Consider the following 26,850-nt stretch of genomic DNA (forward strand, 5'->3'; position numbering starts at 1 on the left):
AGGGGAGTACATAAGGGGAGTACATAAGGGTAGTACATAAGGGGAGCACATAAGGGAGAGTACATAGGGAGGGTACAAAAGGGAGGGTACATAAGGGATTAAAAGTGAGAGTACATAATTGTAGTACATAATTGTAGTACATAAGGGAGAGTACATAAGGGATTAAAAGGGAGAATACATAAGGGGAGTACATAAGGGAGAGTACATAAGGGATTATATAGGGAGAGTACAAAGGCCTGAACCTTTCCCCGAACTATGTTAGGGTCAGTTTCCAGTCTAACTATATACTACTGAGTACCAGTGTTTTACATGGAGCGACTGGAAATGGACATTGCTTATCTGACCTCAATAGTCCTCATCCCGGGGACCCCATACCCGAAAGAAATGTTGATGATGCAAAAAGACAATCAAATAATGTATACTTAGTAAGCATTTATTGTACTATCTAAGGAATTTGCCTTACACATAAGTTATGGCTTAAAATATGAACACATTAAAAGGGGGGCAGCCACACTTGGAAGTGGGGCCCGAAGTCTAGCTTCTTTCGGAGTGCCTCCTCGAAGACGGCGTCCCGGGCCGCGTCTCGGGGCCCCGAGTTGTCCTTGCCGAACTCCCGGTTCACCTCGCGAGCGGCCCGCAAGAACTTCGACACTTGGGCCACGCTGTCGCGGACATCTTCTACTGGCAACTGTGAAGAAAATGAAACGCTAGAGCAACTGGCATACCAATTAATTGCCTTTCCCTTTGGTTTAGTAGTTTTTATTTTCACAAATAGTAACTATGTTATGCGACCATTTTTTTTCCTTTCTTTGCCATACTAAATGAACAGTGAAAGGGCAGATTTGGAAGCAAACTCAGGACGAGTTTTATATCAAAGGAATAATTTCGTTGAATACGATTTCAAACTAAGCCGTGAAGATTCTATGAAACCTTATTTTCTGTATATACTTAAATTGAACTCAAAAGTTGAGGCTAATTTCTTCGAAACAGTCCATCTATCCTCCGAGCCTTTTTCCCAATTGTGTTGGGGTCGGCTTCCAATCTAACCGAATGTAGCTGAGTACCAGTGCTTTATAAGGAGCGACTGCCCGATAGGGCCAGATATGGCCTCCTTAACCCAGTTATTCGGGCAACCAAATACCCCTTGATTAGACTGGTGTCAGACTTACTGGCTTCTGACTACCCGGAACGACCGCCAAGAATGTTCAATGACAGCCGGGACCTACAGTTTAACGTGCCACACGTGCGGCGTGCTACGTTCTTCGAAACAATATAATATAATAAAATTACCTCGTCATCTTTCGGCAGTGAGTGCGGGTATATCCTGACCCAATGTCCCACGCGGCCTATCGCCCTGTTCCAACAGACGCCATTCCCCCACTGGCACGCCGACATGACGCGGCGCCGAGACGCGGCCGTGGAGTACCCGCCGCGCCACGACTCGTCCACGCTCTCCGCCGTCGTTACGGGCACGTTCGATGTCGACTAAAAAAATGATGATAAACAAAAACATTACTATAGTTGTATTTTCATAAGCTGAGAGTGACTGCGGTTCTGCACGGTTAGTCTTTGATTGCATACAAAATTCAGGCTGTAATCTATCTACAATCAGTATGATTTTTTTTTTAATATGACGAAAATCTTGACCTACCTGCCTAATTTACTACAAGCACGCGGAAGGATCAATACTTCGAGCAATAGCAAGTACCAATATAGACTACACGTGTCGGTTCGTCTTTCAATGCCGGAACTATAACTATAAAAATTATGGCAGCAGACATCTCAATTAAACGACAATGTCTAGATATAACGAACTCAATTCAAAGTCTTGTACCAATTCAGTACCATTTAGTACCTAAGCGATGGAGTCACGGAAGGCATTTTTCTACTCAATCGAACTGTTCTATTTTAGGCCTTCGATGGTTCACGAAATAATTATATATTCATCCTTGTATTCATATTTTGTCAAGGGCACAACCTTCAGCACTGAAAAAACAACGCGAGATCTTGAAAAATACAAACATCACGAAATTCGCTTTTTATGCTAATTGAATCGAATAGTTGTATATCGAAGAAATTGTTTTTATTTTATTCAATTGGCATTGGATGTTATCTTTTGTTAAAACGCAACATTTGCATCGCATGGTGTCATGCACCGCGTATAATAAAGAAAATGGTTTTGCAGCTATCTAGCAAGTAACCTTATGCACCACGGAAAAGTTAGACCGAGAGGACAAAATGTTTTATGATAGTATTGACTGGCTATACATAACGTTTCTACTCAGCTCTTCATATTTTTTTTTTCATTTCTCCGTGTTTGTCCTTTCTACACAATTTTACACTGTTCGCAAGCATCTGGTTACCCATGCATATTACCTGCGCATCAGCCTCGCTGGAATCTGTTTTGTATCGTCCACTGTGAAACTCCTTGGCTTTCTCTGTTGTCTCCTGCATATATCACCATCAAGCCAATATAAAAATAAAATGTATTAATTTGGAATTTAGAATAAAAAAATGTTATTATAGTGTTATGCCAAAATTCCGATAAACACATCGCCTTTAAAATCTCATCCAACTTTGCGCTAAAAGCGAATAATTATAATCCTCAATGAAGCATTTATTTATTTGGATTGTTTATCTAGTAATCCATTTATACCATTTTTTATTTCATAATAGCATTTCTTATGATGAGCATGAATGGATGGATAAAGTGGAAGAGGACGAACAAAGAAACGATGGATTGTGTGAAACAACATGGCCAGAAAGAACGTTACTTGTGAGATGACAGCAGACAGAAAAGTATGGAAGGGTAAAACATGCTGCACCGACGCCAAATAAATTGCGATAAGAAGATGATGTTGATGAACAGAATTTCTTAAAAATATAAAATTAACCTTTTTTTATTTTTTGGTCAATCCCCAGCTGGAGGGACACATAACTACCAAGGATAACATTCCCAAGGAGGGTTGACGTCAGACAGGCGGCCGGGAGTAAAAACTAAGCCAAATCAATTTGCAGTATGTCCAGTGTACGAGTGACAGGGAAGAATGGAAGCGGAATATTGCGCCGACCCCAAATAAAATTGGGAACAGGGCAGGAGGAACAAGGAGATAAAATTAACCTTTTCTATCTTTTCAGCGGGCTCTTTTTCCTTTTCGCTCGCTGTTCCTGCGGCGTTGGGCGCGGTGGGCGCGAGCGCAGTGGCCTGCGCGCCGGGCGCGGACAGCGTGACGCAGTGCAGCGCCATCGCGCGCCGCCGACGCACGCGCGAGCCGCGACGGGCCGCCGACTTCGAGCGTCCGCGCCCGCCACCGCCCTCCTCCTCAGAACTGCAACTGTTATGTGTAACAAATTTTTAATTGAAGTGTTCATTACATCTTCATTGTAGATTTTCCATACTAGCTAATCAGTCATTATTGTGCAACCAATGCGAAGGAGTCTATCGTAAAAATGTATTCAGATGATAAAACGAGGATGAAAAAGATCTGAACTGGCCGTTGACTTTTAAGATACCCTTTGTTGAGCAAATAGTAGAACAGCCTTGAATATATAAATTCCAAAAATATATGATTTCCTTTCAAATTTAAATCGAATTGTTATTAGTAACACTTCAGATACCTTTCTCGTTCTTGGCGATTTTAATATGAGCGGAATAAACTGGGTCCCTTCCGAAAATCTATCGCTAGTCCCGTTAAATCCTAATAGTCATGATGAACTTTTGTTAAACGACGAACTGTGTACGCTCGATTTTGGTCAATATAATACCGTCCTAAATAAGTTTGGTAAAATTCTGGATCTAGTCCTATCAAACCAAAGGGTCGATGTTGCTGAGTGTTCTAGTTCATTGGTTCCTATCGATGCCTACCACCCGGCACTACTGGTTAATGTTGATTTCGTCGTAACACCCCTATTAGAGTGTGCACCGCGGACCCAATATTTATTTGATAAGGGTGACTATGACTCCATCAGCAGTGAAGTTTCTATGACGGACTGGGAACTCGAGTTCTCGTCGCGTTCAACTGATGACTCGGTGAAATTTTTTAATAAATTTATTTTTAATTTACAAACAAAATATATTCCGCAGAAGGTATTTCGTAATCAAACTTACTCAACTTGGTATAACTCGTCACTTATCAGAACAATAAAAGAGAAATATAAGCACTTTAAAAAATTCAAAAAATATGGTAATAAAGCTGATGAAACAGAATTTAAATTTCTTCGTGAACGAGTTAAATTACTTGAAGCTGAGTGTTATGAAAAGTATTTGGATCTTACGGAAAAATCTATTAAAAATAATCCTAAATATTTCTGGACCTTTGCAAAGAAACGTTTTAAAACGAATGCTATCCCTAGTACTTTAAACTTTAATAATGTAACTCTACGCTCCGGTGAAGCTATATGCGAAGCATTCTCTACGTATTTTCAATCCACTTTTCTCGATGCCAGTTATAACAGAAGACCAACGTCCGCTCTCCCTATTTTCACCGAATCCTCTAACTTATCATCAGATATTTGTAAAATCCAGGTAAATGTTGACGAAATCACTAACTTGCTCCGCAGGTTAGATACAACCAAAGCTCCTGGTCCGGATAATATCTCATCCAAACTTTTAGTAAGATGTGCACCTGCGATTGCCCTACCTATTTCAATTCTCTTTAGGAAATCCTTGGATGTGTGTATTGTTCCTAAACTATGGAAAACGGCGTTTATAACGCCTGTGCACAAAAAAGGAGTAAAAACGGACATTGTTAACTACAGGCCGATTTCGAAGCTATGTATAATTGCCAAAGTCTTCGAAAGGATTATTTATAATCAAGTCTATTCTGCTCTAAAAAATTCTTTCAGTCCTTTCCTACATGGCTTTTTAAAAGGAAGGTCCACCGTTACTAACTTAATCCTACTTAATGATTATATCACTGATGCTATGGATAAGGGTAAGCAGGTCGATGTCGTCTATACTGATTATAGTAAGGCTTTTGACCGAATCGATCACAATATACTTTTATCGAAGCTTCAGGGTATGGGAATACGCGGAGACTTACTTAGATGGTTTTCTTCTTATGTCGAGGAAAGATCTCAAGCTGTTCAAGGGCGGATCCAGCTTCGGCACCAGGGGGGGGTCACAAAGTCGTGGTCAAGTCACAAAAAATATTATATTGTAGCGTATAGATCTGTTAATATTAAAAGTAGTAGTATAAATACAATAAGCGCGATCGTAGCGAGCTCGAAATTTTTACGAATGTGAAGAAAAGTGTTTTCATGTAGAAAATGGCCCGAGCAGAGTGATCGCAATTTCTCGTATTTATACTACACACACGTGCCAAACAAAAAAGCGCGAGCGAAGCGAGCGCGAAAATTTTTGTTCAGGTCGAGGACTAAGGTTAAAAAAGTGTTTTTATGTAGAAAATGGTCCGAGCTGAGCGAACGCGATTTCTTGGACAGAATCACAGACGTGAAATTGAAAAAGCGCGAGCGAAGCGAGCGCGAAAATTTTTTTTCAGTTCGAGGACTAAAAGTAGATGAAAACGCTTTCTTGCTGTATAACAAATAGACAGCACAAATACAAGAAAGTGCGATCATAGCAAGCGTGAGAATTTTTTCAGGTTGAAGACTAAACGTTTGAAAAGTATTGTGTACGTAGAAAAGGGCGCGTACGTTTTTTTTATTGCAGCAACAGTAAAACATTTTCTGTGAAAACTTCAATTGTCTTAAGTAAGGGTAATGGTAAGGGTTCATGAGATCAGGGCCGTCTCTAGCTCATGTAGCGCCTCGGTGCAATCATCACCCAAGCGCCACTTATGTATCTATTGAAAGATTTTGAGTAGTACATACAATATGTACTACTCAAAATCAAAAGGAATATAAATAAGAACGTTCGAACGAAAGTCACTTTTTTGGTAGGTAAAGGACTTATAAAAATGTTTCCGAATCATTGTAGGCTCAAACTGTTGGCCAGATTTAAGTTATGAAAGTCGAGACAGGACTACGTTATGGCGCGACGATGAGCGCGAGCGAAGCGAGCGCGCAATTTTTTTTAATTTTGGGACACAAAAAGTTCATAAGTTTTAAAAAGCGCTGTAAAGTAACAAGCAGTCGGAAGCGCAAACTGTTTTGTTTTTGAGGACTCCATTAATATTTTTTTTTGTTATATTTGACTTATGAAGTTATCAAAGCAAGGTATATATGATATTGCGCGAGCGAAGCGAGCGCGAAATTTTTTGAACGTACGACACAAAAGCACCTGATTAAATACATTGTAAAGCAACAAGTAGCCGCGAGCGCAGCGAGCGCGAACTTTTTTGAATTATTTGTTTGAAGACTCACAAATCAGACTGGGAATTACGTACAAATAAAAAGGAACCGTGATTAGAGAGAGTGCCATTTGTGTTCGTTGATTCGGTGCGTCATTAAAAATAATAAATAATCAGAAATACAGTACAGACATAGTCATTTACTCGCGAGCGTAGCGAGCTAGAATTTTTTCACTTAGTTGGAGGATGTTAAAAGTTAAAAATAATCAAAATGATCGATCCAACAAAGCGAAGGCGACTTTTTTGTCGGGATTCTCGCCACAGAGTGTTTCTGGTTAGCACGTGTGCCTAGAATTTTTGTTTATTTTGAGTGATTTAGTGCCTTTTTGTGACTTGTTTTTGTTTTTGTGTGTTGTCCTTGTGTGTGTTTCTGTGTGTGAACGTTTTTTTTCCGCCAATTTAAGTAAGTCTTACTAATATGGACCGCAATAAACCGCCTGACCCTGATCCGCCTGACATCCCTCTTGCGCCGCCATCCCCTAACTATCCACTTTCCCAATTCGCAGATGTTGTTTGCAGCATCGCGGATTCCCAAATTCCGTCCCATTCCGATTCCCAATCCTCATCTCACCAGAACGGTAGGAAACGTTCTGGAGATGAAAACAATGCGCCGAATCACATTCCGTCTAAGCAGCAGAGAAACCAAATAGGTCGCAATAGGTACTCTGCCACCGATAAAGCTCCGTTCATCGTACATGTCTCACGCTTGGAGTCCCAGCCTAATGCAGGTACCACATTACACCCTGTAACTTTTGGCATGTTCTTGGTGAACAACAGAATTGGTAACATAGTTCGTGATGGCGTCAAGAAAGTAGGTAGGAACAGAGTTTCTGTCGAATTTTCATCCCCTCAGGATGCTAATTCATTTCTAATAAATGGAATTCTTTCCAAAAATAGTTATGTTGCCATGATTCCCACATTTAACATAACCCGCATGGGTGTGGTTACTGGTGTGCCTACCGACCTCACAGAAGAAGAAGCAATGAATTACCTCACTGTGCCCTCTGGATGTGGACAAATTCTTAAGGTTCGTCGTATTAGCAGGAAAATCTTTAGAGATGGTATAGCTGAATTTAAGCCTACCGAAACTTGTGTCATTACTTTTGATGGCCAAGTCCTACCAACTAGGATATACTGTTGTTATACTTCTCTTCCAGTTTCCCAATATGTCTACCCCACCATCCAGTGCCGCAAGTGCTGCCGGTTCGGTCACGTGGAGTCTATATGTCGCTCGAAACCACGCTGCAGTAAATGTGGCCACGATCACCCTGGTGATGGTTGCAACATTTCTGAGGGCGAGGCCTTCTGTGTACTATGCTCTGGTAATCACTATGCGAATAGCAAGTCATGCCCGGAGCTTGGTAGACAGAAAGCTATAAAGAATATCATGGCTGAGAAATCACTTTCATATGCTGAGGTCAGCAAAACAATCCCACCTGTTTCTCGCAATTATGCAAATGCTGCAAAATCATCATCTCAGTCATACCGCAAAACAGTTTTCTTAAAGCCGAAGACCCACGCACCCCTCTCACCTTCTTACGACAAAGTTGCTCATCAGAACATTATAAATTCTCCTCCACCTTCACAGCCTAATGGCTGCGCCCTAAATAACCCCTTCGCTGGTTCCAATCATTTATCTCCTATTATTGAAATTCTTAGTAAAGTACTTACAACTATTCTTTCAAATAATTCTGAAATACCGTCCAACGTCGCCCATCAACTTGTTACTCTCCTACTAAATATTAAGAATGGCGCCTCGCCAGGTATTCCTACAGTGGAATGTGAGGAGCGTGTTTCATAAGAAGCATGACCTCATATTCCTTCTCAATAAATACAAGCCCTTGGCTTGTTCCATCGCTGAGACTTGGCTTACCCCGAGCCTTAGCTTTCGCATGCCACACTTTAATATTTTGAGATGTGATAGGTCTGATGGATATGGAGGGTCGGCTCTCCTCATTAACAATAGAGTACCACTCTCGACCCTCTCCCTTCCGGTTCTGGATGGTGAGTTGAACATTGTTGCAGCTAAATTCGAGGGCATAACAGTAATGTCTATTTATATCTCCCACCCCCGTCAAAATTTTTTAGCCTCACTAAGAAACGTGTTTAATAATGTAGATGGGCCTATGTTAGTTATGGGAGATTTCAACTGCCACCACTTTAGGTGGGGCTCCAACCGTTGTGATGCGTTTGGGGAAGGTTTAGTAGAAATCCTCGATGACTAAACCTGTGCATCTTAAATGATGGTTGTCCTACCCGTAGATCCCTTCCTGGGCAACAAAAGAGTTGTGTAGATCTCACATTCTGTTCTGTAGAGTTGGCGGCATCGTTCCATTGGGAATGTACTGCTCTTACGCATGGTAGCGACCACTACCCCATTGTTGTTACTTTATTAAATAAAACTTATCTAGAGAAAAGTTCTCCTCCACTTCTGAAGTACAACCTATCTAAACCGGATTGGTCAGGGTTTGCTTCTCTATTGGAGGAGAAAATTAGTCTTCTTCCAAATTTAACTTCTGCTTTCCCTCATTCTTCTGGTCACCACCATGCTAAGAGCTGTTATGAGGCATTCGTGTCAGCTATAACCTCCAGTGCTGATTCCACATTCCCCCTGCGTAACAGTGCCAAAAGTATAATTCCATCACCTCCGTGGTGGGATCCAGATTGCACAGCCACGATTCGAGAACGTAAAGAAGCCGAAAAACGGTACAATGGAGCGATGAACAACGAAAACTTACTACAGTACAGACGAGTCTATGCCCGATCCCAACGGCTTCTTCGTAAGAAGAAACGTCGTGGTTGGGTTAAGTTCTGCACCTCTCTTTCTCCCTCCACTCCAGTGTCCGCAGTATGGAAGAGCATAAACCGCTTCAGACGTGGGTGCTCTCCATCAATATCCTCCCCCATTACTAGACAAACCGCTGAATCTTTTTTTAATAAAATTGCTCCAGCCTACGTCCCTTTGCCTACAGAATTTGATCACCCGCCTGTGGGTGTAGTGGATGACCCTCTGGACGAACCATTTACAATGGATGAATTGAATGCGGTGCTTCGTCATGTTCGGGACTCTGCCCCGGGCATTGATGGCGTACCGTATTCATTTATCGTTCATGCTAGTTCAAACGCAAAATCATACTTTCTAAACATTATAAATTACTGTTACTCTTCTGGTTGGGTTCCTGATCAATGGAAAATTCAAATCATTATTCCTCTTCTGAAACCCGGCAAAAATGTTGATGATCCGAATGGCCTTAGACCAATTGCATTGTCCTCGGTCTTGGTCAAATTATTTGAACATCTGATTAAAAATAGACTTGAGTGGTTGGTCGAATCTAGAGACTTACTGCCGAGCCATCAATTTGGCTTTAGGAAGGGTCTTGGCACAATGGACAGCGTGGCAACATTAGTTACTGATGTTCGTACAGCCTTTTCCAAAAATGAATCGGTTGTAGCCGCCTTCCTAGATATTTCCTCCGCATATGACAGTGTCCTTCTTCCCATTCTCAGGCAGAAACTGCAAGAGCTGAGTCTCCCGGTCAAGATGATACAAGCCATATGCGGACTTCTTATGTCGCGGTCGTTGGCGCTGAGGGCGCAGGGTGAGGTATTTGAGGAAAGATACGTATGGAAGGGTCTTCTCCAAGGCTCTGTACTTAGCCCATTACTGTACAACCTGTACACAATTGACATTGGTTCCTGTTTAAACAGAGACTGCTGCATTTTGCAATACGCCGACGATCTGGCGCTCTATGTAACCAATGCTTCAATTGTGGACGCTGCTTCATCACTCTGCCTTTCTCTGGACTCTCTGCACCAGTGGCTTCTAGATCGTGGTCTAACACTATCTGCTCCAAAAAGCTCGGTTGTAATCTTCTCTCGGAAACGTCTGATCCCTCAGGTCTCTATAAAAATCCAAGGTCAGGGCGTCCCTGTTGCTAAGAAGGCTAAATTTTTAGGGGTCTGCCTTGATTCTAAATTGACTGGTACTGAGCACTTAACTTACCTGGTGAAAAGGTGCGAAAGGGTCATATCGATATTAAAAGTCCTTTCTGGTGTATGGTGGGGGGCTCACCCTTACACCATGAAATTGATATACAACGCGTTAGTCCGCAGCATTTTAGATTATGGCTCATTTGTATTGATCCCTTGCAACAGGGGTGCTCTGGCAGTATTAGATAGGCTCCAGTCTCAATGCCTTCGAATCATCTCAGGTTGCATGAAATCCTCTCCCGTCAACGCCTTGCAGGTAGAATGCGCCGAACCTCCTTTAGCCCTGAGGAGGCAATATCTAGCTTCCCGATTTCTATGCCGAGTGTATCCCAAAAGTTTCCATCCCCTCATCCCTAAACTTAAAGAGTTAGATTCTCTATGCAGATCTTCCAAGTACTGGGAACACAAAGAAATACCACTCATCTTGAAAACGTTTCGCCATTTGCAAAATTTGAATTGCCCCATATCCCAATACCCCAGATTACCTCTCTTTAACTTTTCTTATGAAGTCCTCTGTTTTACTCCCAAAATATATTATAATGTCGGTATTTCCAAAAAGTCCCCTTCGGCTAATTCTGCCTTCAATGCGGTGGTGGAAGAACGATGGCTTGGGTTTCAGAGGTTTTTTACTGATGCTTCCAAATTAACATCAAGCAGTAACACAGGTGCTGCGGTTTACTATCAAAATTCTAAAATTATTTTAAAATTTAAATGTCCGAAGGAGTCCTCTGTATTTACAGGCGAGTGTGTGGCATTATTGGAAGCTTGCCTGTTCATTGAATCCCACGATATCAGCTCAGGGGTTATCTTTTCAGATTCCTTGAGCTGCCTACAAGCCCTTTCCCAAAATCCTTTTAAAAGTAAACTCCAAAGCCCAATAATCCTTAGCATTAAAAAATCCCTATTATCTTGTAGCATCCAACAAAAAGAGGTCCATTTAGTATGGATACCTAGCCACTGCGGTATCAAGGGTAACGAATGTGTGGACGCCGACGCCCTGGCTAAAGATGCTTGCACATCAGTTACAGCCGATCCTGCGCACTTCTCCCTTCAAGGGTATGACCTGCTGAACCTTCCAAAAGCGCATCTTGAGACTGCATGGCAAGAGTATTGGAACGTTTCCAGCAGTAAAAAGGGTAAATACTTTTTAAATATACAACCCTTAATTCAAAGTAAGCCCTGGTATTACCATTTTAAAAAGTTCCCTAAGCACGTGATATCGGTTTTTAGCAGAATTCGTTTAGGACATTGCTGCACACCTGTTTTTCTGCGCAAAATTCGTGTACAGGACTCGTCTCTCTGTGAGTGTGGATTGGATGAAGGTAGCTTGGAGCACATATTTTTCAGCTGCCCTATAAACTCCTCATCCTTCGACCTATAACCGCCTCATTAAATTAAAGATTCCTGTACCAATCAACTTCCCTTCCCTTTTAACATTTTCCTCTCCAGAACTGATCCATATCCTATTGATCTTTATCCTCCAAAATAACATTAAATTGTAGACTTTGGTCAATTTAGGCCACTGTCTATGTGGTTGTGGTATTTTTATTTTTTATTTCTGTGTATATATATTTTTTGTTTTATACTTCTATGTACTAACAATATATCAAGTTTATTTATGTGTTTGTTTCAGTGCCGTCCTACTAACGCAACAAGTTCTACAATAAGTGCAAAGTTTTCTCCTTTCAGTTTTTTTTAATTGTTATCGTACCTACTTGCTTCTCATATCACTTGTCAGTGGCAGAATCGTCGACGTCGACTTCGACGGCATTGATTGCCAGAAACAAAAATAGAAAATAGAATAGACTTTTTTGTCAGTATCATGATACAATGTGGAACTTCCTTATCGAACGGGTGTAATTTCTTCGAAATTTCCTGGTGGTGGGGCGTCCCGCGGCGCCCCTGAGACCGAGGCGCCCGGGTTATTCGCACACCCTGCACCATAGGTTAAGACGGCCCTGCATGAGATACAGCATGTAATGTAGACAACCCGGACAGCGGATTCTTAGTAACAGGATCCCGTTTCCTCCTTTTGGGTACGGATAAAGAGTAAATAAAGAATAGAGAGTGAGCGTTGCGAGCACGAATTCTTCAGCAAAACTACTCTACCTGTAACTATGTAGGTATCTACCTATTCACTCGGAATAAAAATTATCTTATACTTATAACAAAAACTGAAAACATCGTGTTTAACCATTTCAATTATTGGTCCCCTTAGGTCCTGAACCTGGCCCAGGGGGGGGTCATGACCTTGTGACCTACCCCCTGGATCCGCCGTTGAAGCTGTTGTGTTGAATAATTATATGTCTAGCTGGGTTCCTATACCTAGTGGCGTCCCCCAAGGGTCCTTGCTCGGGCCTTTACTATTTATAATTTATATAAACGACATCGACGCTTGCCTGAGTTCATCCAAGTTACTGTGTTTCGCCGATGACATGAAGATCTATGCCACAATATCATCTCCTATGGACGTGATAGCACTTCAGAATGATCTAAGATGCCTAGAAGAATATTGTTGGAGAAGCAAGCTTGATTCAACCCTGCGAAATGCTCGGTCATTACATATTCGCGTAAGCACTCAACCATTGCTTCAGCGTACACTCTTGATGATCAACCACTACCTAGATCCCATTGCATCCGTGATCTTGGGGTTCACCATGACTCCAAACTTAGCTTTGAAGAACATGTTGGCAAAATAGTCGCTAAAGCATCCAAATCTCTAGGTTTCATAATGCGTCTGTCCAAGTGCTTCACACAAGCCAAAACATTAAAAATCCTATACTGCACTTTTGTTAGAAGTCACTTGGAGTACGCATCCGAGGTTTGGAACCCACGGTATCATAAATATATTGATCGAATTGAAAGCATTCAAAAGAGATTTATAAAATACCTATGTTTTCACCAAAAAATACCCTACAAGTCAGAAAATTACCTTAAACTATGTAAAAAATATCATATACTGCCTCTAAGCATTCGTCGGGAGATTTCTGACTGCGTATTTCTACTGAAGACTTTTAATAACAACATTAACTGCCCCGATATTCTATCTAAATTCTATTTTAATGTCCCAAGTAAATTGAAACGATTTAATCCACCGTTGTGTGTACCACTTACTTCGTCGAATTATAGGCAGAATTCATTCATTGTGCGTGCAAGTAGAAGCTTCAATAACATATGTAAACAGCATGATTTTGATCCATTTACGACAAGCGTGTCCTCGGCCAGAAAGTGTCTAAGCCTTAACTTTTTTCATTAATGCAAACTGTAATATTTTGATTTTGTTATTATTATATTTCCTTTCTTGTTGGCAGTACTCTTCTTATATAATGTTGTTCACAGATCTGTTTGTATATATCTGTCTATATCTATACGTGGAGACCTGTAATTGGCTGTCCGTTTACCATACTGTTCTAAGTTAATTTTCTTTAGCTGTAGGTTTCCCATGTAAATTAAATAAATAAATAAATAAATAAGTCACCTATTGATAGTTGGCGTTGGTGGCGGAGGAGCCTTCAGCTTGGCCAGTCCCGTATGCTTCATGGGCAGTCCCAGCAGATCAAACAGCTCGTGCAACATCGGCTGCTTCACCATCACGTCTGCCTCGCAGTCAGATGCCAGTGCTGGAGATAGATTCACCTGAAATCATGGAATAATCCTTAAAGAAGTGGTAATTTAGGGCAATCATCACCATCATTTTAGCCATAGGACGTCCACTGCTGAACAGAGGCTTCCCCCTTAGATCTCCAAAGATACCTGTTGGAGGCGACCTGCATCCAGCATCTTCCTTTATAAAATCGTCTGTCCACCTTTTTCATGGTGGACGTCCATTTAGGGCAATGAGAAATGATAATTTTAGTTTTAGAAATCAATTGTATAAAAAAAAAATCTCGCTTAGAAAAGATCACCTCCAACAGCCAAGGCTTCAAACAATCATCAAGCAGGACATCAAATCCGTAGAACTCGAAGCAGTTCCTCGCCGGCGGAGTACCAGCAGCCTGAGCCAGCAAAGTCAGCGTCACCAGAGCCCGAATACGTTGCCACACCACCCATTCAGCTGCACCCCAGCGACCAATCAGCGCCTTCCGAACTTGCGTCAGTGTCCACTTGCACCCTGCAATGTTAGAAACGGGCCTTATGAAATATTGGGTCCGCACTCTCACAGTTCAGCTAAAGATGATCTTTATGTGTGAAGAACGTTAGAAATGTGGGAACGCTTTTGAAAATGGAATGCTTTTAAAATTCACAACTACGATACAACGGATAAGATACGATAAAATATAAATTCCATCGAAAGCTAATATATTTACAAAAGCTTCATTAAACTTATTTATAAAAAGTAATCAACTACATCAAACTAAGTAAGCTTACTGGGTAATAGTCATGCTCTATCAAATATGAAGAATGTGCAATAAAAAAACTCATCTGCATCACTCTCATAAACTGTATTGTCTACGTATGTTTTTATCTATGTTCATTTTCTAGTAAGTAAAATACTAAATAAGGAAGAAAAAGAATTAGGAGTGCGTTGACAGAGTGCATACTTCAGAAGTACAGAACTATTAAAGGTATAAAGGTTAAAATTACAAAACTTTCAACCACTGTAAGAGTGGTTAGAATATAAATTATTAAATTTGGTCGACAGTAGCAGTAGTCCGTTGAATTTTGTTTTTTTGTTCTTGATGTGGCAAATCAAAGCTGGCATGCTCAGTGGTTATACACACAGCTAAAAAAAACTTCAATACATACAACAGCAACACTGATAACTTCTTAAAAGCATCACACCGTTCACGTGTCAAGACGGCCGGTGTCAGGTACCGGGCGTCTTTAGTAACGTGTCAACACTCACCACTACCGATTCGGTCCTTACATTCAGCGTATCTCGGGCCGCTCTTGTTGAGGGAGGAGTTCGTCAGGTGGCGGTACGGGTTGTGGATGTCCGACAGGGTGTACTTGTCTGTTCCTGTAAGGGTTTGAAAGAAAGGTTTGTGTAAAATTCAGAAAATCAAAATAATTTATTCAAATTGGGCTATGATCTCCTAAACGCCCGCCCTTTACAAATCATTTACAGAAAAAGACGAAGTGACAGGTCATAAATACGTAGGCTTTGTATGGCATTCTACCTCTGAAGTTAAGAGGTAAAGTAACCGACTTTCCAAAGAGGAGGAGGTTCTCATGCTTTTTCCATGGTTCTGATGTTTGTTTTTATTGTTGTAGAAATCGTAGAGTGTCAGACCTACGAGGAACACATAAACCAGCACGGCCATCATCAGTGTATTTAAGAAGAATTGATTCTGATAGCGATACGTGGGTATGGGTAGGTAGTGGTGCCTAGACCAAAAAGAGACTTGAAGGAAAAAAATGTACTTACCGAATCTCGCGAGTCCCTCAGCATACATGTAGGCAGTGAGAGGGCGGTACCCCGGCACGCACACATACAGGCGCAGGTCGAACTTGTAGCCGGCGATCAGCAGCGGCCGCTCGATGTACCGTTGCACAACGGCCGATGTGCCGCAGTTCATCTCGCAGAGGCTCTGGAACCATGTCAAGATGGATTTTCAGTGGACCCAAGGGCTTTGGATCCTATACTGCAGAGTTGATAACGGGTTAGTTTTAGAAAGCAAGAATCCAGCAATCCTCTTCTTAGGCAGAGGACATTCACGATGAATAAGTTATCGCACTACAGACTTTGGAATACAGAGTGACTCTTGTGGCCTATCCAATACTTAATAATTAAAATAAAAAGACAGGCCAAAACTCCGATACAATCTGTTCCGACATAAACGGCGACAGTTGAGGTCCAGTTTTATAAAGAGCGATTGCCTATCTGTCCTCCTCAACTCTGTTTGTTATTCAGGCAATCCCATACTTTTGGGTAAGACTGGTTTTCAGACTCTATAGCCTGCCCGTAAAGATACCATGTTAGTAATCTGTAAAAGTTCTATGTATTGTTTATTTATTTATTACTCAGGAATTACTGTAAGGCTACATACTCTGAACAAAAAGATCCCTCTCCCCTGGCTCTGGGCGACGGGCTTGTGTATCCACACCACGTTGGCCCCAGCACCATTCTCGTCGCGCCGCAGTCGAGAACATTCCGACACCAGCTTCGCGTACTCCAGGGGTAGGTGGTAGCACGGCGGACTGTAAAATATGGAGAAATGGTCTTAGAACATGTCTGATTAGGTACTAATCGCATATCACGTTCCATCATTACAGCACAATTGTCGTCAACGACTCCACGTCAGGGGCGGTCAGGCGGATTTGAGAAAACCCTGACACTAGGGCTTGTTAGGTAATTAAATTTGCAGCTCACGCATTAGAAGAAGAAGAAGACTAAGTTTTACTTCTTGGTTGCAATCAAACCACAATCATAAGCTATCTTGCTTGTCAATTTCCAAAGAAAAAAATGAATCAATGTAAAAAAGAAAGTACACGAAAACCTTCTTAAAGTAATTGCCATTGCCTAAAAATAACTTCTCCGAATATAGCTTCAGCTTACAAAAATATCTTAACCATTTCGTTTGGTTAAAAGCTTATAAACTTAGAGTTATGAAATAAAATTCTCAATTTTATAGCGGACAACCCTATCGCAGATATAAAAATAACTACCGGTATACATAGAAAATTTTGGTGAATTTGAGGCGTGCAGATAAACACCAAGTCACCGATATATATGCTGCTCGATAGTAACTTCTGCTAAGGACCGTAAAATTTCGCCAGCACTGATTGGCGATAAGAAGTTACAAGTAAATATATGGATGTTCACAAGTTGGCAACACCCCGCGTATCGTAAAACCCCGATCGTATTCTTTTTACGCAAAATGCAGGCGTAGTGATTCGATTTTGTGCACGCAATATTATGTACATGTACGCTTTTCTAGTATAAATTGCAGACGTAAAAACAATTTTACTACAAAATTTGTTTTTTATTTCCAGTCTCTCATGACTTATCTTACATTTATGACGATTTGCTGTTCACCTAAATATCGAAAATGACCTCATAAATTGAACTTTTATTTCAATAGGCAGCATCTATTTTTGAGTTGGAGGACATTCGGTTAAGAGGACGAATTGGAATTTTTGGCACCAAGGATCTCAATTTTACTCAGTAAATACAAAACGGATCAAAATACAACTTGGTTACCTGAAAGTTAATGATATAAACCTTATTTTGTTAGACGTAGAAACATGATTAGGTAACTTTTATAACAGAGAAAAATATATCAAACATACCTCTTTTTAAAAAGAGATTCACATATTATGGGCAAACGGGACCGATTTAAGCCTCTTAACTTTTTTAGTAGTTGAGTATATACATACTCTTTAAAAATTTAGAAGGAATTTTTATCAAATTATCATTTCTAAATAATAAAATTACAAAACCATTTTGTCGGTTACGACTTTTAGTTATAAGCTAGCGCGCGTATTGTTATCCTCGCCCCGCTCAGACGCTCCGACCCCTTTTGGCGCCTTAGATGCGCGTGCCGGTTATGGAATTATTGTTGACCAATTCGTTGCCTTAACATTCAGGTTTATTTATTTGAATGTCAACTTGTTTGCATCGTACGCCAACATTACTTTTTCACTACCCCAGGCTGTCGTCATCCATTTAATGTTTACTACATTCTCTACCTCTCTCGCGCCCCCTTGAACGAAAACACAAATATTTGGGGTGATCCCGTCAGTTCTGTAGTTCCAACATTGAATACTAATATCCAAAACAAAACTATGACATTGATTCCTTTTTCTTCGTGCAATCGTCACGCGATCTCGACGGTACCACTTGGGGGTAATTGCTGAAAATACGTTCATTAATATTCAAAACAACAATTTGGCATTACCGTGAACTTTCACCTTCCTACATATTGCGAGAATTTTTAATACGACCTTTGAAAACTTGGCATTCTCGCAACTTTAGGTGTCCGATGCTACCCGTGCAGGAATTAATCCGAAGGTCTTTTCCAATTACATTCAGTTTACTGAAACAACTATTTACTTTCAGTTTTAACCATAAATTAATTGCAAAAGCATTTAGCGTGACCATAACTTAATGCAATAAATTTTAAGTTTCTGCTTCTTACAAGTTGACAGGAATACAGAGTCAAGTTGAATGTCAAGTCTATACTTAGGAATTATGGTAACTGCAGTGAATCCAGCATAAATATTGTCCTTGCATGAAATTGCACTGTAAAAAATAACCATAAAAATGTATTCGAACTTTCCACGTGGAGCTTACCTACTTATAGACCATTTATAAAATATATAAATCGAAGATGATTATGTAAAGAAAGCAGATAAGTCACTTTATGCAAGCGCGTATGTTACCTACTGCAATTCTATATCAAACACCTATGATACGCACTTTCCACATTAAATCACACACTAAACATTTCAGAGCAAATTCGTATTTTTTTACCTCTGTAAGAATAGGTAATGCGAAATAATTCCGTGTGACACGCGATCCAACGCGTGGGTTCATTCAAATACCCGGTGACGTGAAGCGATTGACTCGTGACCCGCCGCACGACAATACAGACAACTTTTATATACGTACTGAGTACGCACTGATCACATAGATTAGGTAATGTGCAGATGCGGTTTTAGGTTTCATTTGAACATTTATTTGGACGTGACTAAATTTAGATTATGAATTAAAACGGTGCAGTTTTATTAAAGATGCCTAAGGAATGAAATAGTCTTCAAACATTGCTGTAAGCGATAAGTAAATAGAAAGTACAAGATCAAAAATGTTTTAAAACGATTCAAAAAGAAGGGCTTTTGAAATGTTACGACTTTTCAACTACTAAACAAAGTAAAAAACCTAGTATATTTCTTTCATCAAAATCGTCCTAACAACTAGGAATCGCATGTGCCTATAAAATTGTAAGTTCCAAAACTATCTGCTCCTATTAAGTCTATGATTGAAGGTAACTTTCATGATTGATGGATAGACTTGGATAATTTATTTCTTCGTTCCTTACATCATATGAGTTCCCAAACAACATTGAGTTTGTCCAAATTCTTTCCTACAATAAACGGGAATTCGTTCAGCTATAAATCAAAATTGCATGCGGGTAATTTTATCAAAATGTACTTTTTATGATGAATAAGAATGCGGCATTATCCTGAAATGGTACATTATAAAAATAAATATCTTTTTATAGGGGCAGTATTTTCCCGAAACGTAGCCTTATAAACATTATCTTTGTGGGGGCATTTGTTATCCTGATTTTTAATGGCAGAAAAGTTCTCGAAAATATAAAGACAAAGAGGAAATAATCGCTTCTGAATTTAACGACAATTTGAAATCAATTTTATTAATCTTTGTAAACAATCGGGTCCCCAGTCGTTAATTCCCATCAGGATAAAATTACAATTTACAACATCGGTGCGGCTCGGTAAACCTGCGTGTACAAAAATGGGTTTTTACCCGTTTTTATTGCTTTAAATTTGTAAAAATGACCCGATATTAAACTGTTTTCATTATATCGTGAGCAATGAAATGAGGTTTACATTTCAGCTTTGTTTTCGATACATTTGTGATGGAAACAAAAACATGGTAACGTTGTTTACCGTTTTATACGGTTCTAAAAATACGCAGCGTTTAAATGTTTTGATTAAAAGCTAATGCTGCCAACTTTCTTCCATGAACGGGTTGGCAACCAAACCCTTGATTAAAGTTAATTCAACTCCTAAATTCATATTAAATATTCGTAATTGTGCCTATTAGCTAGTCAAAATAATGGGCAATCAAATCGGATTATGATAATATTTCACGTCTTCTCCTAGCACGCAATGCTTGATATTATATGATAACATCTTTTGGCAGTGGAATAACGCTAAATATCATTTGTTTTTATTGACGTTAGAAGTTATAGAAATGACGTTATATACGGGTTATTAAAATCTTAAGTAATATCTTGTGGGTGAGAAGGTATTTACGATCGCGAGATTTTAAAGAATTATTCTTAAATATTACGCATAATAATATAATTGTTTGTTCAATATTCTATTTTATAGTAAAATTGTTTGGTCAGTAATGCAGAATATGAAGTTTTAGAGCTCTTATAAATCTAATACCTACATACTGGCTCTATGGACTTTGTAGTTTTCATTGCACTGCTCATAATAATGGTAAAATCCTTTTTACTGTTTATATACATCCTCAATGCTTACGAAATTGGTAAGACTCGCTTAAATGTTAATTGCAATGGATCGTAATGCGGCTGTAAGTAACGCAATCATACCATAAACGTCAATATATTATCTCGTAGAAGCATATGTTTTTATCGATAAAGCTAATCGGTTGCTAATCGATCTATGTTGAAAACCTTTTTTATGAAGCATGTACGCATATAAAATAAAATTGATCTCATTAAGTCAATGATTTTATTTATTCTTGACTAGCCTACTTCCCGCGGTTTCACCCGTCCCGTGGGAACTACTAACGGGATAAAATACCTATAGCACTCGGGAAGAATGTAGCTTTCCAACAGTAAAAGAATTTTCCAATTCAAATCTGTAGTTTCGGAGCCTTTACGGTACCTACTTACAAACAAAAAATATTTCCTCTGTAGGTATTATATTGGTATAAATGTACGCATAACAATAACTCATATACAAAATGATCTCGTTGAATAAATAATTATTTTATTCTCGATTGAATGTGTAACATGCATTAACACGAGCTATAGTCTACAAAAAAAAATATGCATCGACATATATCAATACATAAACATCAGTAAATCAGTCATAATATTTACAAACCGATTATTTTTTACAATAAGTACACCGAACAGGTTACACGGGGAACAAACTCAAATATTGTACGTATCGTAAACTATCATAAAGCTTATTTATTTTTTCCGGATTCGCGGGGGTAAGAAGATTAGTAGCCTGCCAATTTCACGTAACTTATGCCTTCCAAATATTCCTATAAAGGGAAATACCCTAAAATATATCCGGCAGTATCATAAACTTATAGCTTACGTTGGAATGGGGAGAAAAATCTATTTTCGATATTTTTATTCATAGCAAATGTAACGTATTATTACGTAAAGTTTTTAGTATTATTAGTCAGCACTTTAAATTTGCGTTTAAATTATTCTTTGGATTTCTCCTGGATTAATAAAAAATCAATAAAAATCTTACAGTTTTTCTTGGAATTCATCTATAGAAGATAAAGATCCTTTTAAGATTTGCCTAATAAAATTATGTCAAAAAATTTAAAACCTTGAAACTAAAAAATGCACATACATATCAAAAAGTTTTATTTACATTTTATGTAGCATAATAATTACTCAATTAAAACCAATTTTAGCGTAGCGTCAACCTATTAAAAAAAATAACTACCTATGTATTTGCATTCATCGCGTTCCTAATACCATTCATATAAATGTCATAACCCGAACACAATTGCAGTTAATCATCTTATACTTAATAATTAGGCAATTAAGAGCAAAGTATATATTATATGCAAACGTAATAACCCATTGTTAAATCCTGACCTGTTTTTGATCAATGTTCAAATACGATAATATTATAATACGTAAGCATTTATAAAAACCGAAAATTTTACATTATATACCTACAAATTATGGTTAAGATTTAATAGTTTGTAATCATAATTGTCAATTAAACATAATGTTTTGCATACCTGCAATGAGGGCGACACACATACATTATGTAATATTTCAGGAAAATAAATTGTTTTAAAAGACAAAATCTATCAAAACCACACTAGTTAAATGACCCCAATAAACAGAATTAAAATATCGAGAAAATCTACAAGTATCAAAACTACTCGGCCCTCATACACTAGCTTCTAACAAGTGCATCAAAGTTCACGGGCCACGGCAGCGAGTGCCCACGTGACGTCTACTTAAACGTCAACATGGCGATACGTCAAAGCTACGGTAGTGCCACACTGACGTAAATACCATGATGCATCAGTTTCACTGGTCAAGGTTGGGGTAGGTAATCAGGCTGAAGCGATATGGGAAAACCGGAATCGTTTTGTGTCAATTCAATTAGTTGTTAGCAACAATGTAGTCGATTTTCTTAGAGGTAGGACAAGGTTATATTTTTAATTGTAATAAGGCAAGGCGATTTATAGTTGAGTTAGATTATATTTTAAACAGACATATGCAAAAATTATATAAGACTAGCTGGTGCCCGCGACTTCGTCTGCGCAGGTTTAGTATTTCGAACAATATGTTTACAAATTGTAGCCTATGTGTTATTCTGATGTATAAGCTATATTATTGTAAAGTTTCATTAAAATCCATTCAGTAGTTTTTGCGTGAAAGAGTAACAAACATCCATACATCCATACATACAAACTTTCGCGTTTATAATATTAGTAGGATTTCTCTTTTCGTAAAAAATATTATTATTTTACCATACCTAGCCGTACATAAGGATGGATTGAATATAATGACTATTAAGGATGTATTCATATGGTTTTTGCCATTGCTAGTACATAGAACCTTCAAAATATTTCCTCATATGAGACAGATTAGGTTTTCTTAGAAAAGTGTGCGTCAATTCACCAGATCTACATGTTTAAATGACAATTTAAAATTTATAGCGCAAAGTCGCGCGCGGTGCTTTAAAAAGACTTAGTTAACTACAACCTAATTTGAACTTTAATAGGTATACTTAGAGTATGTATTAGTTTAAAATAAAGGGGTATCATTTACCTGAAATCGTATACAGCTCCGTAAATCCGCTTCATACATCGCAGGAGACGTGACAGATTGTCTTTTCTGCATATCGATCCACCTTTCGGAATGTGGTTCATGAACTGAAATGAGAAATAAGATCTCAACTTTCTTTATTTACTGGCTGGATTTAAAAGTAAAAACAAGAAGCGACCGACCACATTTATTTCAGGGCTAGACTAGTTATTTCTTACTTGTCATCGTGATACTATTTTCGTGTCTTTATAGTAACAAAAGATCAGGAAGTACCTACTGAATATTACTTTTCATAACAGTTCTTAAGTACTCGTTAAGTAACAGTTCTTAAGTTACATAGAGGGATCAAATTGTGATAAAATTCTTAAAACTAGTAATCTGGGTCAATTACTCCGTGCACCCGAGCGAAGCGAATAAGCGAATGCCTATAGCTTTCCCCGATAAATAGATTAGCCAATTTTTTTTCAAGTAGTTCTTGAGATTGACGCGTTCGAACAAACAAGAAAACTATTCAGCTTTATAAGTTTGGATTGTCGGCTAATGAAGGACACTGCTCTCTTTTCAATTATTTTTTTTTTCGAAATATCATATCCTATCAACGAGTATATTAGCAAAACCCTGCTGGCCACAAACCTGCCAGTCTCCCAAAGTCTTGTAGCTAGCTGCAGGGAAGGCGCTGGTCTTCCACCACAGGTTCCACCTCTCCTCCAAACCTGAGTGGTAACCTGGGTACATGCGCCAACCACGCTCTGCACACACCTAGGAATTTAAAACAATATAATAACGTATCATAAGAAATGTTCAATATGCAAGATATTTTTATTTGTATAAACATAAGTGTAAATAGAATTATGCAGATTGTAATAAAAATAATATAAAGTAAGTAAGCCCATCCTCTTTGACCTCTTAGGAGTACAAATATATAGAAAAAAAACTAGTTCCTATTTCAAATTGTATGTAAAGGTCAACAATTTATCTACAGTAAGAAGCCCAATGAAAAGCAAAAACGAGTTATCTGTGCACTGTGCAGTTTTAAACTGATTCATTTTTTTTTTATTTGCAAGTCAAAAACATTTACAGTCATAATTATAGGCAATATTAACACGGTAGTAACAACGTGGTATCATTTACAACAATAATAAATAATTGGACTTTACACAATCAATTATTTCATATGAAAATGCATCTACATTGTGTACTGCGAACCAGTTTACACGTAAACAGTTACCTAACGGTGTCAATGAAGTAATAGTTTAATTATATAGCTGCTATACTACATGCTATGTTATCTACATTTCAATACATGAAGGTTTATATTCAAGGAGGAAGCAATCTCAAACAGCCGCGTTCTTTGTGTACTTTACGACAACTCTTATTTACAACTTATCGATGCCTATAACACATAAACGTTATGTAAAACAAACTTCCTCGTATTAACAATAAACTGCTAATTATATTAAAATAACAATTTGCTACATAATGATGACTATAACTCGTATTCTAAAGCATAAATGCAATTTAACTACACGTGCCCCATCAATTAAACTTTATACCTTGACCAGCAAGCCGGGTCCCGATCCACTATCATTGAGTCGGAATATAAAAGGTTCGTCATCATCGAAGCTGCCGTCCATTCTTAGCACAGCGCTAAAAACATGCCTTTTTAGTAAAAAAAAAACACTGTTTTTTTTTCTAAGTTTATATTATGATTCGCGATACATGTTCTTGAATGGGATATACTGGTGTATTTAGACGCGTGAATCGCATGTCAGCTTATCATTGCAATCGCTGTTATCGTTCGTATCGTTCGACACGTTTAGTTCGCGAGCGTTCGTCCGCGCGGGTCGACCGGTGCTCACCGCCGCCCGCCCTAGACTGTCTCCGAGTAACGTTGCAAGTTGAGCCCGACCCCAGTGATTTATAACTCTAACTCCCCTTTCGTGACACAAGCCTCCTGTAAAAAGCAACGTAACAACGATAATGCATTTTGTTAGTCTAATGACGCGTCGCTTTTTATATTTAACCGAACAAGTTCGGCAAAGTTGAATAACATTTTTGATGAATGCTACACGGGTTTTATTTTTATTCGGTTGCTAGCGACTTGGTTACGATTTCAAATAGATATACATGCTGTGTCATTTAGGTTGATCACTGGTAATGATGATGAGATTTTTTTATTTAAAACAATGCAATGTGAAACATGTACATTAGCCTTCGTAATTTATTTCTACTTGCAAGTTCAAAACACAGATAATTGCAAACATTTAATAACCGTCACAAAAGAACAACTACGAACCCAGTCTAGTAATTAAATTTTATAAAACTTTAAATTGAAATCCCTGTCGCTTCCTGTAACCCAGATTTACAAACAGGTCGCGTGATACATGCTGTTACAATATAAAGTGACCTTTTTAAAAAACTACATGCCGTTGTCAGTTGTCATTCATTGTAACCTGGGTATAATTAAAGCAAAAACTTTTTTGCAAAAAAATCAATCCGACTTCAGCAATTACGCCTAGGTGTGACTACTTCTACTATGCTGAAAACCGCATGAGTACAGCCAAACGTGTGACAATTGCGCACAAACATAGACATGATTTTAATGATGATGTCCTCTTAGCCAATTATCGGCTACGGCGGCTGTTCTCGTGTATAAGCCAACTGCGCAGGACATATTATAGTGCACAAGCATTTGCGCAGACACAGACATAGACACCTACGAGTCAAACAGAGAACCCTATTTTTTTTCAATTCGGTGAAAAAAATTCTTTTCTAAAGTAACTTGGTTCGCGTGCTGTAAAACTCCCGCTTATAGACATTATCGATAAAACATTACAAGCGTTAATTAAAACCGTTTATCCCTTAATTATCGGTAAATTGCAAATAAATTCTAATGTATGACAAAAAAATGTGTGAATATAATGACAAAGCTTATTATGTAATATTTTTTTTTTACTATTTCATTACCAAAATTAGATTATTTTAATTTTAGCATTTTACGGTTTTACTACCTAAGTATTAAAAAACTGGATTGTCTGGGTTTCTTATTTATTTCATCATATTACAAATACATACCATTTACATTTTTAAACAATATTTATAAAAATAAAAACCAATTTAAAACATTAAAAAAATATTAAGTAAATATTTGATATACCTAATGAACCAATTTGCCAAAAAGTTCAAAAAAGAGTGTAGGACTTGTGGAGGTATGAGAGCAGAGGGTAAAGCTCATCATACCTCGCAGTAAAGGGAGGATCCTCCGACCGGATAGGTGTTTTTGTCCGGTGGGCTACTGCCCGACAGTTGTTGTCGGGGTGATCTATCTGTGTTCACTATGCGCGCGAACACTGCATGTACGATGCAGGATAGTTGATGCTTGTTGCGTCTCCGAATGTGTAGATGGCGGTGTTGTAAGTTGTAGTACCGCCACAGACTTTTTCCTACTTCTTGTATGCAGGTACTATTTATCACCACCATGATATCACTAGTCTAGATCCCTACTAATATTATAAAGTTAGTTAAATCGAATTACCAATACCAATTTGAGAACATTGAGCATATTCAATTCTGCGTTCGCCTTAGCCTTTCTTCAATTAACTTGAGCTCAACTTTCAGTCTTAAAATGACTCAATATCAACATATAATACTAACAACAGTGACCTAAGTTTAAGCTCATCCGTTAATCACAGCCTAAAAACGTCCTCTGCTGTACGAAGGCCTCTCTCAATGTAAGGGAATTTACCTAAGTATAACTTACGTCAAGTAAAATACGTGTTACTAAGCTTGACCATCTAAATTATACACGGAAAATCTTATCAGGATATCTCTTAACATTTTTATGAAGTACC

General features: G+C 38.6%; 2 protein-coding genes across 6 annotated transcripts; one reads left to right on the forward strand and one right to left on the reverse strand.

Moving 5' to 3' along the window:
* Positions 1-412: 412 nt before the first annotated feature.
* On the reverse strand, positions 413-26,717 carry LOC124630292 (probable tubulin polyglutamylase TTLL2). 3 transcript variants are annotated; one of them, XM_047164117.1, is made up of 12 exons: positions 24,553-26,717; positions 23,633-23,758; positions 23,003-23,106; positions 16,292-16,442; positions 15,670-15,832; positions 15,169-15,261; positions 14,207-14,412; positions 13,780-13,937; positions 3,122-3,335; positions 2,377-2,448; positions 1,291-1,485; positions 413-688 (listed from the first exon to the last, which is right to left on the reverse strand). In XM_047164117.1, exons 1-12 carry the CDS (start codon positions 24,631-24,633, stop codon positions 494-496), a joined length of 1,758 nt encoding a protein of 585 aa, XP_047020073.1. In that variant the 5' UTR covers positions 24,634-26,717; the 3' UTR covers positions 413-493. The 3 variants fall into 3 exon arrangements, with proteins under 3 accessions (XP_047020073.1, XP_047020072.1, XP_047020075.1); XM_047164116.1 differs by having other exon boundaries at positions 15,148-15,261; XM_047164119.1 differs by lacking the exon at positions 2,377-2,448 and having other exon boundaries at positions 15,148-15,261.
* Positions 6,663-12,051, forward strand: LOC124630295. Of its 3 annotated transcripts, none has more exons than XR_006984412.1 (3): positions 6,663-6,683; positions 11,324-11,437; positions 11,935-12,051. XR_006984412.1 is itself a non-coding variant. In XM_047164121.1 (3 exons), exons 1-3 carry the CDS (start codon positions 6,730-6,732, stop codon positions 11,946-11,948), a joined length of 438 nt encoding a protein of 145 aa, XP_047020077.1. In that variant the 5' UTR covers positions 6,727-6,729; the 3' UTR covers positions 11,949-12,051. The 3 variants fall into 3 exon arrangements, 1 of the variants encoding a protein (XP_047020077.1); XR_006984411.1 differs by having other exon boundaries at positions 6,676-6,714; XM_047164121.1 differs by lacking the exon at positions 6,663-6,683 and adding an exon at positions 6,727-7,039.
* Positions 26,718-26,850: the final 133 nt, after the last annotated feature.

The sequence above is a fragment of the Helicoverpa zea genome, chromosome 5, assembly GCF_022581195.2.
Source record: "Helicoverpa zea isolate HzStark_Cry1AcR chromosome 5, ilHelZeax1.1, whole genome shotgun sequence".
In the NCBI taxonomy this organism is placed as follows: domain Eukaryota; kingdom Metazoa; phylum Arthropoda; class Insecta; order Lepidoptera; family Noctuidae; genus Helicoverpa; species Helicoverpa zea.